Source organism: Colletotrichum phormii (assembly GCF_030913505.1).
Source record: "Colletotrichum phormii strain CBS 102054 chromosome Unknown BDP81scaffold_16, whole genome shotgun sequence".
NCBI classification, from domain to species: Eukaryota; Fungi; Ascomycota; class Sordariomycetes; order Glomerellales; family Glomerellaceae; genus Colletotrichum; species Colletotrichum phormii.
In genome coordinates, this window is record NW_026851458.1 from 164,874 (window position 1) to 177,174 (window position 12,301).

The 12,301-nt window shown below is 52.2% G+C and overlaps 4 protein-coding genes and 1 non-coding gene across 5 annotated transcripts; 3 read left to right on the top strand and 2 right to left on the bottom strand.

The window, feature by feature from the left end:
* Positions 1–451: 451 nt before the first annotated feature.
* Positions 452–3,759, top strand: BDP81DRAFT_451793 (subtilase; the record flags this gene model as incomplete). The annotated part of the gene is made up of 11 exons (XM_060592678.1): positions 452–583; positions 642–983; positions 1,033–1,096; positions 1,156–1,267; positions 1,317–1,374; positions 1,425–1,484; positions 1,537–2,834; positions 2,891–3,103; positions 3,160–3,337; positions 3,419–3,588; positions 3,648–3,759. The coding sequence occupies 11 exons, from the start codon at positions 452–454 to the stop codon at positions 3,757–3,759; spliced, it is 2,739 nt and encodes a 912-aa protein (XP_060442423.1).
* Positions 3,760–4,584: 825 nt separating this feature from the next.
* BDP81DRAFT_t234 lies at positions 4,585–4,672 on the top strand. The gene has a single exon. It is a non-coding gene; the product is annotated as a tRNA-Asp (tRNA).
* Positions 4,673–6,961: 2,289 nt separating this feature from the next.
* On the bottom strand, positions 6,962–8,849 carry BDP81DRAFT_451794 (major facilitator superfamily transporter; the record flags this gene model as incomplete). Its single annotated transcript, XM_060592679.1, has 3 exons — positions 6,962–7,511; positions 7,566–7,803; positions 7,859–8,849. 3 exons carry the CDS (start codon positions 8,847–8,849, stop codon positions 6,962–6,964), a joined length of 1,779 nt encoding a protein of 592 aa, XP_060442424.1.
* Positions 8,850–10,000: 1,151 nt separating this feature from the next.
* BDP81DRAFT_408356 (uncharacterized protein) lies at positions 10,001–10,503 on the top strand (the record flags this gene model as incomplete). Its single annotated transcript, XM_060589046.1, has 2 exons — positions 10,001–10,205; positions 10,271–10,503. Exons 1-2 carry the CDS (start codon positions 10,187–10,189, stop codon positions 10,501–10,503), a joined length of 252 nt encoding a protein of 83 aa, XP_060442425.1. The 5' UTR covers positions 10,001–10,186.
* Positions 10,504–10,892: 389 nt separating this feature from the next.
* BDP81DRAFT_473448 (oxidoreductase ucpA) lies at positions 10,893–12,069 on the bottom strand (the record flags this gene model as incomplete). The annotated part of the gene is made up of 2 exons (XM_060594655.1): positions 11,084–12,069; positions 10,893–10,926 (listed from the first exon to the last, which is right to left on the bottom strand). The coding sequence occupies exons 1-2, from the start codon at positions 11,842–11,844 to the stop codon at positions 10,893–10,895; spliced, it is 795 nt and encodes a 264-aa protein (XP_060442426.1). The 5' UTR covers positions 11,845–12,069.
* Between the last annotated feature and the right edge of the window lie 232 nt (positions 12,070–12,301).

Sequence of the window (12,301 nt, forward strand, 5' to 3'; positions counted from 1 at the left end):
ATCAGATTACGCCCATTTTCCCACTGCTGATGATCGACTTCGAGTGTCGAGATGTAGCCCGAAAACCGCATGTACTTCTCAATCTTGCGACTGTCCTTACGAAATACACAAGCTTAAACGCTAGGTCAGCCTTCAAAGCCTCTTCTCCAAGCTGTGATGCGCCCATCATCGCGCCCATCGCCCCGGGGAGAAGCGGTGTCAGAAAACCTGTTTGTTATATGAACGGGTATATATGTTTGTTTCCATTATGGATCTTGAACGAGGCGAGTATGCAAGTGTCCTTGCACCCGGCATCTTACATGGGTCTGCTGGGTCAGTCTACTCATTCATTGCCAAGAGCACAGCAGGAAATTTTACAATACATATGATGCGAGAATTACCTTGCTCCTCCGTCTCTTTTGTTCTTCACTAGACGATTTCAAGAGCTAGTGTCTGTTCCACGCTAGCCATCATGCGCCTGACATCAGCACTCGCGATCTTATCTCTTGCGGGCGTGAGTCTGGCTCGCTTTGGACAACAGCAGCAGACCCCGAGCCTGAGCCCATCATCCAGAACGAGACGCTTTATTGTGGAGCTGGCGAAAGTAAGATATCACGGCGTTGGTCGTTCCGAGACATCACTAACAAAGTCACTCGGCATAGGACTCAGACTTTAAGCAGCTCACGTCGGATATATCCTCCTTCCCCGGTGCGACAGTGTACAAGACATTCCGCAGCGATGTCTTCACCGGAGTCAGTGTCGAGCTGACGGGAACCAACGAAGAGGACCTGCGTTTCCTTCGGGGAGCGAGCAACGTTTGGCCGTCACGCAGAGTCCAGAGGGCCGTGGTCGAGAGTAGCCAGGAGTTCAGCGGGGATGTTTCGGGGAATAACTACAACATTCACGGTATCACTGGTGTTCAGAGGCTTCATGAGAAAGGTATCCTAGGCAAAGGTGTCAAAGTTGCTGTTGTTGATGCTGGGATTGATTATACACATCCCGCTGTAAGTGCCGTTTCCCTTCCTGACTAGAGGGTGATATCTAATGTCTTAGCTCGGGGGTGGTTTCGGTAAGGGCTTCAAAGTCATGGCCGGCTATGATCTCGTCGGCGACTCAGGTGAGAGCAGAATCACCAACACGTCTTCAAATAGCAAGGGCTAACAAGCAAATGTGAAGACTGGCCTGGTAGTGATGGACCCAAACGGCCCGACAAGGACCCATACGAGCAGGATTCTCTTGGTGGGCACGGCACGCATGTCTCTGGGATTGTTGCTGGAAAATCAGATACGTCAGTATTCGCATCCGAGGCTTGGAGCAGGAGGATAACACAATCACAGCTGGCAAGGAGTTGCTCCTGAAGCCAACATCTTGTCGTACAAGGTGTTTTCCGGAACTGTATGCAGCAGTCTCTCTATCCCATATCCTTGCTGACGCTGTGAACACAGAGTGGCGACACAGATGAAGAGACCTTGATCGAGGCGTTTCTGATGGCTCATAGTGATGGCGTAAGTCTGATCATCTAGAAACATGTTGTTGTCTCATTTAACCCCGTGGTAGGCTGACATCATCACCTCTTCGATCGGCGGCCGCGGAGGGTTCTCGTCCAACGCCTGGGCGGAGATTGCTTCCCGTCTCGTGGATCAGGGCGTCGTCGTGACTATATCCGCGGGCAACACGGGCGAAGGTGGTGCCTTCCTTGGGGATAATGGTCAATCTGGACGAAGTGTACTCTCAGTGGCGTCAACAGAGCCCTCCTACGTCCCCGGAATGCCCTTTGAGGTGACATTTGACTACGGAAACGGCGATATCAACAAGTCGAGGTACGGGTTCTTCTACGGCGGCCTCACTCACAGCTTCCCACTCAACTCGAGTCTTCCCATCACCGCGCTGTCCTACGACCCCCTGAACACCACAATCGGGTGCCGCTTCCTGTCACCAGGGACAGTAAACTTGACTGGCGCTCTCGTGATGGTTCCTCGTGGTGGCTGCAACGGATTCAACAAGCGCTATGCCCTCCAGTCTGCCGGCGCGAGATACATGTTGCTATTCAACGATGACGAGATCTTCCCGATGCCCAGCAGCTACGATATCTACCGCACAGAGGGTATAACCGAGCACGCCGCCGGCGTCGAGATTCTTGCCGCGCTGGCAAAGGGCGCCAAGGTTACGGCTAGGTTCTTCAACGAGTCCAACTCGGATCTGGTCAACCTGAAGAACCCCGCCGTCGTCAGCTCCTATTTCACTTCTATGGGTGGGCTGTATGATCTCCAGATCAAGCCAGACATCGCGGCTCCAGGTAGCAACATCTTCTCTACCATTCCTCACGGCAAATACGGTCTAAAGTCAGGCACGTCGATGGCTACGCCGTACGTGGCTGGTGTAGCGGCACTCTTCATCTCAAAGTATGGAGGCAGAAACATCCACGGCACTGGGTTCGGCAAGATGCTCTCGGCTCGGATCCTGTCCAGTGGCGACTCGCTTCCGTGGAATAATGGGCTGAACATGACAGAGTACGGGATGACGCGCGCCCCGGTCTTCCAACTCGGCAACGGCCTGGTCAACGCCACCAAGGTCCTGGACTACCGGACGGAGCTTTCGTACGCCAAGTTTGCGCTCAACGACACTACGAACTTTCGGGCGTCACACTTTGTCATGATTACAAACAACTGCACAGGTCCCATCACTTACAGCTTCTGCGTTGAGGCTGCGGGGACGTATGAGGTTATCGATGATAGAGACAACATTAAGACGGGGCCCCAATACACGGGTCTGGTACCGTTGGCCACTCCGTTAGTCCCGAAGGTGACGTTTCCTGAGGAATTTACAGTCGGCCCGGGAGAGACTAGAGAGGCAAAGTAAGCAACCCTCGTTGCCTTCCTTGTGACTACTTTCAACTAATACCTTGCTCTAGATTCACCTTCGAACAGCCCAAAGGCGGGAACCAGACAGCCATGCCCCTGTACAGCGGCAAGATTCGCATCCATGGCTCCAACGGCGAGCAGCTCTCGGTGCCTTACATGGGCGTCGCCTCCAATCTGCACAAGACCTTTAGAAAGATGTTTGTCGACGACTACCCGTACGTCAACTCGGGAGCGGATGACCTTCCTATGATGTATAAGACCAAGTAAGGCCCAACCGACATGCCTCTTATAGCAAAATTGCTGATGTGTTGGTTCCTAGCTTCTCCTTCGACCTCTCCTTGGAAGCGCAGGATTTTCCGAAACTCTACATGAACTTCCGATGGGGTTGCGCCGTCTTGCGCTGGGATATTTTTGAGCATGGCTGGGAGGAGAAAAGTTGGGGGACGTATCCCCCTGTTCCTGGTGAAGGTGGATTCGTCGGGCATGCTGCGACCTGGGTAAGTTCATCGCATCCGATATATTCCATGGCATCATTTTAAGGTATTCGTTTGTTTGGAAAACGCTGACTTAATACACAGGATAACGAGAAGCACGCCACCGTCTTCGACCCAGACAATGACAACGAATTCGACCTCACTCGAGGTCCCATGGGAGAGTTCTCGAGGGAGGATTACAATTATTCTCCCTGGCGAGCTTGGTGGCTTGGACGATTCTCTAACGGATCAAAGATTAAGCCTGGAAATTACACGTGAGTTATCTTGGTGTGAGTATGCCATCCTGTTGCCAGACCTAATGAATCATCATCAGCATGCGTGTCGCTGCGCTGAGCCCGTTTGGAGACCCGAACAAGAGCGACCACTGGGATATCTGGAGGCGTGATTTCGAGGTTATTGGCAACCAAACGTCGTCTGACAATTAAGTCACAGATCCTGACTTGGAATGTGGGTGTTGCTCGTGAAGCTGGGGACGACTTGCTCGGGAGCTGAACGTCGTCCAAGTAAGAACTAGACGACTCCCATTGGACGACTCCCCGCTCCTTAAAGGTGCATTCGTCACACTTGTTTTCTATTCAAGTACATAGGTAGTAGTCTAGGTCAGAATAAGGTGGAAGAACTAGAGTGTTTGTGCGCCACTTCCATCCCACAATGGTATCGACTGCGGCATTTGATGAGGTCCGCCAAGGCGCTGTGATGAACGAGTCATCCGAGTTTACAGTACCGAGCGCCCTTTATTTCTCTATTTGTACTTGATGAGTTATGGATACGATGCAAATCATTTTATCCGGGCGTTGGATCGAGGTCCACGATACGATGACAGAGAGTAGAGGAGAGAACCGTGGTGAGAAGTAGCTTTGCATTACTGCCGCCTTGAAATCCCTGTCCGGCGCGCTCAGCGAATGGGAACAGTGCCGTCTGCCCAATCGAGCCTTCGTCTGCCGACGCCGCAACCTTATTCTTCACATGTTCATCCAGTCTTTCTTCCCACGCCACAACCGAATTCTATTCAACAACACTGGCTCATTGATCAATCAAAACGAACATCAACGCGGATTTTTGGAGAGAGAAACTGGTAGCAGACGCACGCCCTGAATTACAGCCCGAACGAGGTAGCAGCGTAGCTGCCGTGGCCGACCGGAGTCCCCACCCGCGCCCTAAGGCTAGTGTGGGGTCGTGTCCTACCTTAGTTATAACCTTGATTCGCTTGCCTTCCCAACCAGCTATCATTGGATGTCAACATCCACCAATCCCCGATAGTCTAGTGGTGAGGATATCTGCTTGTCATTGACTTACAAGGATTCGCAGGGGACCGGGGTTCAATTCCCCGTCGAGGAGTTTCTTTTGCCTTTTGTAGCTCTATCTATGAGTATTGCGATGTTTTTGAGTGAACGCTGGGTTCCCTGGCTTGGTTCTTGTGTGTTATGATTGTTGGTGGTGTTGCTGTGCTTTTGGGCGCAAGGTGGATGTAGGTGGCAAGTTGCAGTTCTGCCTGTGGACCCCGGGGCTGCTGTCAAGTGCCCACTTCCCGACGACCTCGCACCTTCCTCTCCTCACCGCAGCCACTGCTCAGCTCAACTGCTGACCACGAATTCTTGCATTCATGACTACCTCAACATATGATGAGACTCAAACGATGCATGAGAATTAGAGAACCCCTGCGCGACTAGATGGGGCTCTCCCAGCGCTTGTACTTTGCAAGAATCCTGTGAAGCCTGAAAACACGCCCCTGAAGCCGAATTATACCTTTTCGACTGGAGGCATGGCCTTTAATGATGAACAAGAAGGTTCCGATTCGGTTCTCGAGTTGTTCATAGACTGACCTGTAGCACATGCACTAAAGGGCTCGGAACACTTCGCATGCTGGTCTATTTCGTGTCTGACCAGAAACACCTTGTCGACGAAGTCGCTGACCATCAACGGCCTCTTGCGCATTTCGGCCGGCCTGCCGCCCGAGACTTGCGCCTTTAGCTCTGTGATTTAATAGCCCACAACGATAAGCAGATTCTCCTTAGAAGCAATGGCCTCCACCACGCGCTCTTCGGTGACCTCGAGGTCAAGGGGGTCGACGGTAAAGACTGGCTCTCGACCGAGTCCAAACCAAAGATGGACTGGAGTTTTTCGTACTTGGTCTCAACTTCCTTGTCTGACTTCTCCTTTGTAAATCTGGACGCAGTGGGCGTATATTCTGCCATTTTGATTACTACTACTGTAGTTACCATGACTTTATCTTTCTCTTCACTTAAGATAGTCTATTGGTTGACGAATACATTCCGGGAGGCATAGAAGGCAATGATAAGAAGGGAAATAGTCATACCTTAGGTGAGAAAATAGATACTTCTATGTTAATCGGAATCTGATCCTGTTACCCGATGTCCTAGCTCTCTCTCTCTCTCTCTCGTTAAGCTCCATAGCCGATGTAAAGTGAGTAACTTGATATTGCTCTTTGAGGACTGAGTTGCTGGCAAGGGCGTCTTGGGACCGCCCATCTTCATGCTAGGGCAGTCGGAAATCTCACGTCCTTCTCTAAGCTCATGCATGCCTTTGAACTCCCAGCTACGCGACTTGCGCTGTCTAGCGCCGTCGTTTTTGTTTCGCTGCTCGACCATAGTAGAGACTCGAAAGTCGGGGGTACATGTATCCTAGCCTGACTCTGTCTTGAAGGTATCATAGCGCTTAATGACGTCGGGCTCTTCTACTTAAGAATGGTCGATGTCAGTCAAGCCAGCAGAGCTTGAGGTATCGATGTGACTCTCCAGCTCCTCAATTGTCTCGAAGAACTGCACAGGGCACTAACGGTCACGGCGGCAGCCCGTACCTGATCATCAGCGTCGGGCTCGGCGATGGCTTCTTGGGGCACGAACAGGCCGACATCGGGATTGATGGATGGTCTAGCTCTCCACTAAGCGACCAATCGTTATTATACCACCTGATCCTCGTATTATTGCACCGCGAATAATCTTACAGCCGAGGAATAGGTGAAGAAAGAACGAGTGTGGCCGTCTGTGGCTCTTTGCACCTTAAACGCCACTAGGTTCTCTTGGTCCCCTACCAAGCTGGCCATGCGCTGCGTCGAATTCACGGCCAATCTCTATCAGGCCAAATCATTGAGAGATGTCTCTGTCGGGGTTGAAACTGCTCTACTATGGCTGGCAGAACTCTTTTCATGCCGCTGGGAACGGCCAACCGCCATTCCGGTATCCTATCTAGTCAGGCAACTGGAGTATGGGGCACCTTTTATGAACAGTTGTGAGAAGCTGAGACGTTGCAGGCTCTTTTTCATTCATTTACTTGGCATGGAAGGATAGATTACGTGCACATTCCCAGTTCTTAACGTCGCTCAAGAAGTGTGGAGAGAGGAGACTAGGCGGGTGAATCTTATAATTATGTGTACCAGTTCTTCTTCCCAGACGCTTGCTTCATTTACAGGGACCTCTTCCCCAAACTTCCCACTTTTGTTATTTTCCTCGAGTTCCCACGCCCAGAGTGAACACCCATCGGGCATTGGGCTATCGTACAATATTACACACTGGTAGCCTGTCGGGGCAAAAGTCAGAATTCCTTCCCAAGTGATTAGTATACATATTCCATCCGGTCAATTCCATCCTAATTATAACACAGCCTTTGTCAAATATGATCACCGAAATGCTCGGCAGGCCACCTCGTGCGCCAAGCAGGCCCATAGAAGTAGACCGCTGGAACGAAAACAGCAAATGCGCTGATCAAGCCGGTGTAGATCATCATCGCGTTAAAGTAACCCATGTCCACAACCCAGTCGGAGATCTTGAATGACAGAACGAAAGCCAGCAAGCCTCTGAACGAGGCAATATTGACCAGGGCCGGGCCCGCGAGGTGGGGGTAACACTCGAGGACGTAGACCGCGCCGATGGTGTTGGCACCCAAAAAGCCGAACGCCATGAGGCCGAGACCCGTAAGGAATGTGAAGTAGGAATACTCTGCCTGGTTCGAGCCAGCCAGACCGAAGATGATGGAGCCAATGATACCAGCGAGGGTCGGGATGATGAGGTTCACAAGTTGGTTTTCGGGGACGCGGACGCCGCGTTTCTTCGCGATGCGGTTTGCCATCCAGTCGGCGGCACTTCCAGTGACCAAGGCAACAGCGACAGCGGCAATAAGAACCGGCACGAGGCAGAGGCCGAGGTTCATAAAGTCCCATCTGTATCGGTGTTAGTCAGGTTTCTCAACCACATCCGGGAACCCAAGTACTTACGACCAGGGTGCAGTCAAGAGAGCTGGGGCCACGGTGTATCCAGCAGCGAAAGCACAAGCAATCATGACGCTGTTAAGCATAGTGATGAAGAAGATTTGCGGATAGAAGAACGTGCGAAGAGTGTCGACGAAAGCATTCCAGCCCTTGCGCCAGTCCATCTTGCCGTGGAAGAGAGCAATGTTGTAGCGGAAGGTTCTGGGGCCACGCTCATGACCAATCTCATTGCGAGGAATGCCATCTTGAAGTCCAAGGTTAGCCGATACCCTCAAAGACTCTGTATAATTCCAACTTACTCATCTCGGCACGTGTCCGTTGCCATCTCGTCTCAGGCATAAAGAAGTAAACGCCAACGAGGAAGAATGCCGCGCCGATGGCCGTGATGTAGTACATCCACCGCCAGCTCAAGTCGATAATCATGTACGGCGCCGCGATTCCAAGAACGATGATGATGAGACCCTGAGCGGCAAAGATGGAGGAGATCCAGGCATTGCGCTGGTGCACAAAGACCATATCCTGGATAATGAACGGGATCAAGCTCTCAACAGTGCCGGCACCAACAGCCTGGACGCAACGAGCCAACAGATGTGACTGCAACGACTGGCTGCTGCCCGCCCAGAGGCATCCAATGATTGCAACAACACCGGTGCTAAGAACGACGGGGCGACGGCCGACGGAGATAGCCATTGGCACGAGAACCAAGTTGGACAGTCCAATCACCAAAACAGGAAGCGAAGCCAAGAGATAGATTTGAAAGATTGGCGGCGCGCTCGGCAGATTCGAAAGCACCTTCAGGGGGTCGAGGCCCGCAGGGAGACCACCGCTGTCGGTCAAGGGCTTGAGGATCTTCGGGTCGAGACCGGCGTACTCGAGAGCAAAGACGGGCAACATCGCACCGAGAATCAGCTCGGCGGCAGCGGCCAGCGCACCGAAGCAGCAGAGACAGAAGCATCCCAGGACTTTGCGCGACATGGGCAGGTTGAGGGGATCCCGCGGATCCTTAGTCGGTGCCGGCTGTAGGATGAGCTGTCCGTCTTTGTAGAGGACGCCCTCTGGAGCCGCCACATCAAACGTCTGGAAGGTCTCTCCATGCTTCACCCCCTTGTTGATGTCTGTCACGGAGCTGTTGCGGCTGCTAAAGTGAGATTTCTGATTGCCCTCAAAGCCTCGCTTGCCGTCCTTTTCGTCATTGCGTCGCCAGAGCGGTTCGAAGAAGCTGGAACCCGCTGATGATCTCGCGGCCTGCACGGGAGCGGGTTGCGTAGTTTCTTGGACGTGATAGTCCATGGTTTCTTGATTGACTTGTCGCGAATCCGGTGCGGCTGCAGCGTTGAACTCCAAGCTGAGCCTTGGTTGTGTGAACAGGCAGGTAAAGGCAGGAAACGGTGAAGAGATCCAAAAATCGGAAGAAAGATTCACATCGAAACAACACAGAGGAATCTCTTTGAATAACATGCAAAAGCCACGAGGGGTCTGGCCATGTTGATACCCTGAATTTCAACACAGACCAAGACGCCATGGCGCACCGAAACACGGAACGCGTTCAGAACAATGCACCCACACAGACAATGGCCGCAATATTTGACATTGCCCCGCAAGATATGGTTAATGGCTAGCCTTGTAGGGCAGCACTGCATCCCTCAATGTCTCTTAATTAGACCAATATTTGAACTTTCTTCATTATTGGATGTTTCGTTGACGTCGCCGGGTCTGTGTTGATGCATCTCTGCTTCCGGTTTACCCCCGCATGCTGTTTCGCCAACAAACAAAGAACGGATGAACAGGCGCCCGTGCCGAGCCGGCCGATCTTGCTCAATACCGGAGTGCTATCAAGACCGAAATCTGGATGACCGGGACCATACATCTATGTGGCAACCTTGGAGAATAGTGGGAACGCACTGAGGCAACCAAGCTAGTATGTACTAAAGGAACCTATGACCGCCTTTTTCATTATCACCGTCACTATCCTTACCTGCCTTTTACCAGGATACCTTGAGTGTATTTGTCAGGGAATACATGACAGGAACCAGCTGGAAAAAAAAGCAAGAGCGACGTGAAAAGATGTAGGAGTAATGATAGAACTATAACCCGAGAATGTGCTGAGCGGTTAACTATTTTATTATCTGTGCCTCTTGACGAGGCAGTGACGACCAAGTAGGCATTCCCGGACCGTCCCCGTCTACTTTAGCTTGGCTATGTGAACTCAAGCTGCAACTCAACCAGTCTTGATGAGATAGTTCCTCAATAATTTGGGATTATGCGCAAGAGAAACAATCTCCGCGTCTTCGAACAGTGGACTCACACGGAATCGAGTCCGTCTTTCAAAGCCGCTGCGACGGGGTTCGCCCGTTCGATGCGTGGAGCCGGTGGGCTCAGGTCGCGGGGTTCACCCGTTAGTGTCTTCCAACCACCACGATGGCCATCTCAGACTCGCGGCAGGGCACAACACAACTCGTTCCGAAGTCGATTCAGCCACGAAAACCATTGTTGAATCTCCAGAACACCTCCGATTTCCCTAGTACAATTCGTCAATTACTGGAGCAAAGACAATTTCACTCAGTCAAGAAATTTGGGAAAACAAACGCACTGTCCCGTTCTCTCAACCCACCCAAGACGTCTTCACAATGACTGTAGTCCATATCGGTAATATCCAAAACCTTACTTTCTCTCATGTCCCATGAGACGATTCTAACCTCCCTTTTCCAAAGTATTATTCAAGTTCCGCCCCGACGTTCCGGAAGAACACAAGTCCACATTCGTCCGCGAACTCAAAACCCTAAAGTCCCTCCCCTGCGTCAAAGACCAACGCCTCATCGTCGGCGGGCCCTCCATCACAGACCCCATCGAGAGGAGCAAAGGATACCAATTCGCGCTCCTGAGCTTCCATCAAGATCGGGAAGCGCTGGAGTCGTATCAAGCTAGTCCGGAGCACCACAGGTAAGGTCACCCCGCGTTCTCTGTCGAGGAACCCCAAGTGTAGAAGTCGAACTCGAAGCTGAAGCAAGTTTGGGGGTTCTAGAGTGACGAGCACGTATTTGTGGCCGTTCAAGGAGGATGTGACGAGGTTTGACTTTGAGGTTGATCAGGAGGATGAGTATATGTGCGAGTTCATGGCAAAAGGATTGGCGAATGGGTCGGCGTAAGGTAGGAGGAATGGCGTCTACGTACAGGTCGGATGTTGCGATTAGAGTATAGACTTGTTAGAAATCCAAGCTCAAGCACGAGATTCTCATCAATACCATAAAAAGGCTTTTGCTCCTCGCTACAGGCATGTGAATGAAGCAAGATGCTTGCGTTGGTCGAAGATCACGAACAGGACCATTCTTGACTTCAGTCTAGGAACTCTTCCCTCAGGTTGTAGAATCTAAATCCAAGTAAGTGACTTCTCGACCTTACGTGGCAACGACTGGGAGAACGTAGATGATACAGCATGCGCACCCCATGATGAATTACAACTCTAAGTACGCCCCGTAGATGAAGTGATCCCCCCATCAATAACAATCTTCTGGCCCGTAACATACCTCGCCTCATCACTCGCCAAAAACGCCGCCGCATTCGCAACGTCCCACGCATCTCCCATCCGTCCCATCGGCACTTGCTCCTCTCGCATCCTCTTAAACGCCTCATACCCGCCGCCGGTGCTCCCATCCTTGGCTGGAAACCTCTCCGCCAATTGCCTCGTATACGGCGTCTCCATCAATCCAGGCACAACCGTATTCAACCTTATCCCCTTCTTGGCATACACCACGGCCGTCGCCTTGACAAACTGCATCACAGCCGCCTTGGTCGTGTTATACGCAACCTGCGGCTTGCCAATATACCGCATCCCCGCAATACTCGACACACAAACAATACTCCCGCCCGTCGCCTGCGCCTCCATGATGGGCAAGACGTAGTGGCAAGCGAGGTACACGCTCTTGAGATTCAACTCCACCTGCGCATCCCACGTCTCCTCGTCCATGCTCGCCGCACAACCCGGCTGCGAGCCACCGACATTAGCAAGCAGGATATCGATCCGGCCGTGCTTTGCAACGCACGCGTCCACAAGCGCCTTGACGGACGCGGAGGACGTGGCGTTGGTCGCGACGACGTCGCATACACCACCGGCTTCCTCGATGGTGGTTTTGGTCTTGGTGGTGGATTCGATGGTGCGGTTGCCGCCGAAGATGGCGGCGCCTTGCGCGGCGAAGGTCACGGCGCAGGCGGCACCGATACCCCAGCCGTCTGAGCCTGTTTGGCCGAGGCCGATGACCAGGGCGACTTTTCCTTGGAGGTTGAGCATTGGTGATGGATTTCGGCGGATAAGGAGGGTCTGCTGGAAGCGGAAAAGCGGGCGGCAATGTTCAAGATGCAGTGACAAGCCCTCGGCGAATTTGCAGAGATACCGAACAAAAAGTCATCTTGAAGCTGGATATAAGTAACAATGGTGCATGTGCCTACATGTTCTATGCATCGGGCATATCTCAAGGTCCTATGAGGACATGTCCGTCAACGGCCCCGTTGTCCGCGAGCACTTAGACGGAGAAATCCCGACGGCGCCGAAGACGATTCGGCCGCTTTGCTCGTGTTATTACCGAATTAGACCGGACGATTACGACATGCGGAGTCCCCACATCTACAACACGACTCCGGATAAGTCTGATTCGGACCAACCATAAGATGAGGGATTGTAATTCCCGCCATCGCATTACATCGTTCCTTCGAGAAGTCGCTTTACACTCAAAGACCCCGAAACCACA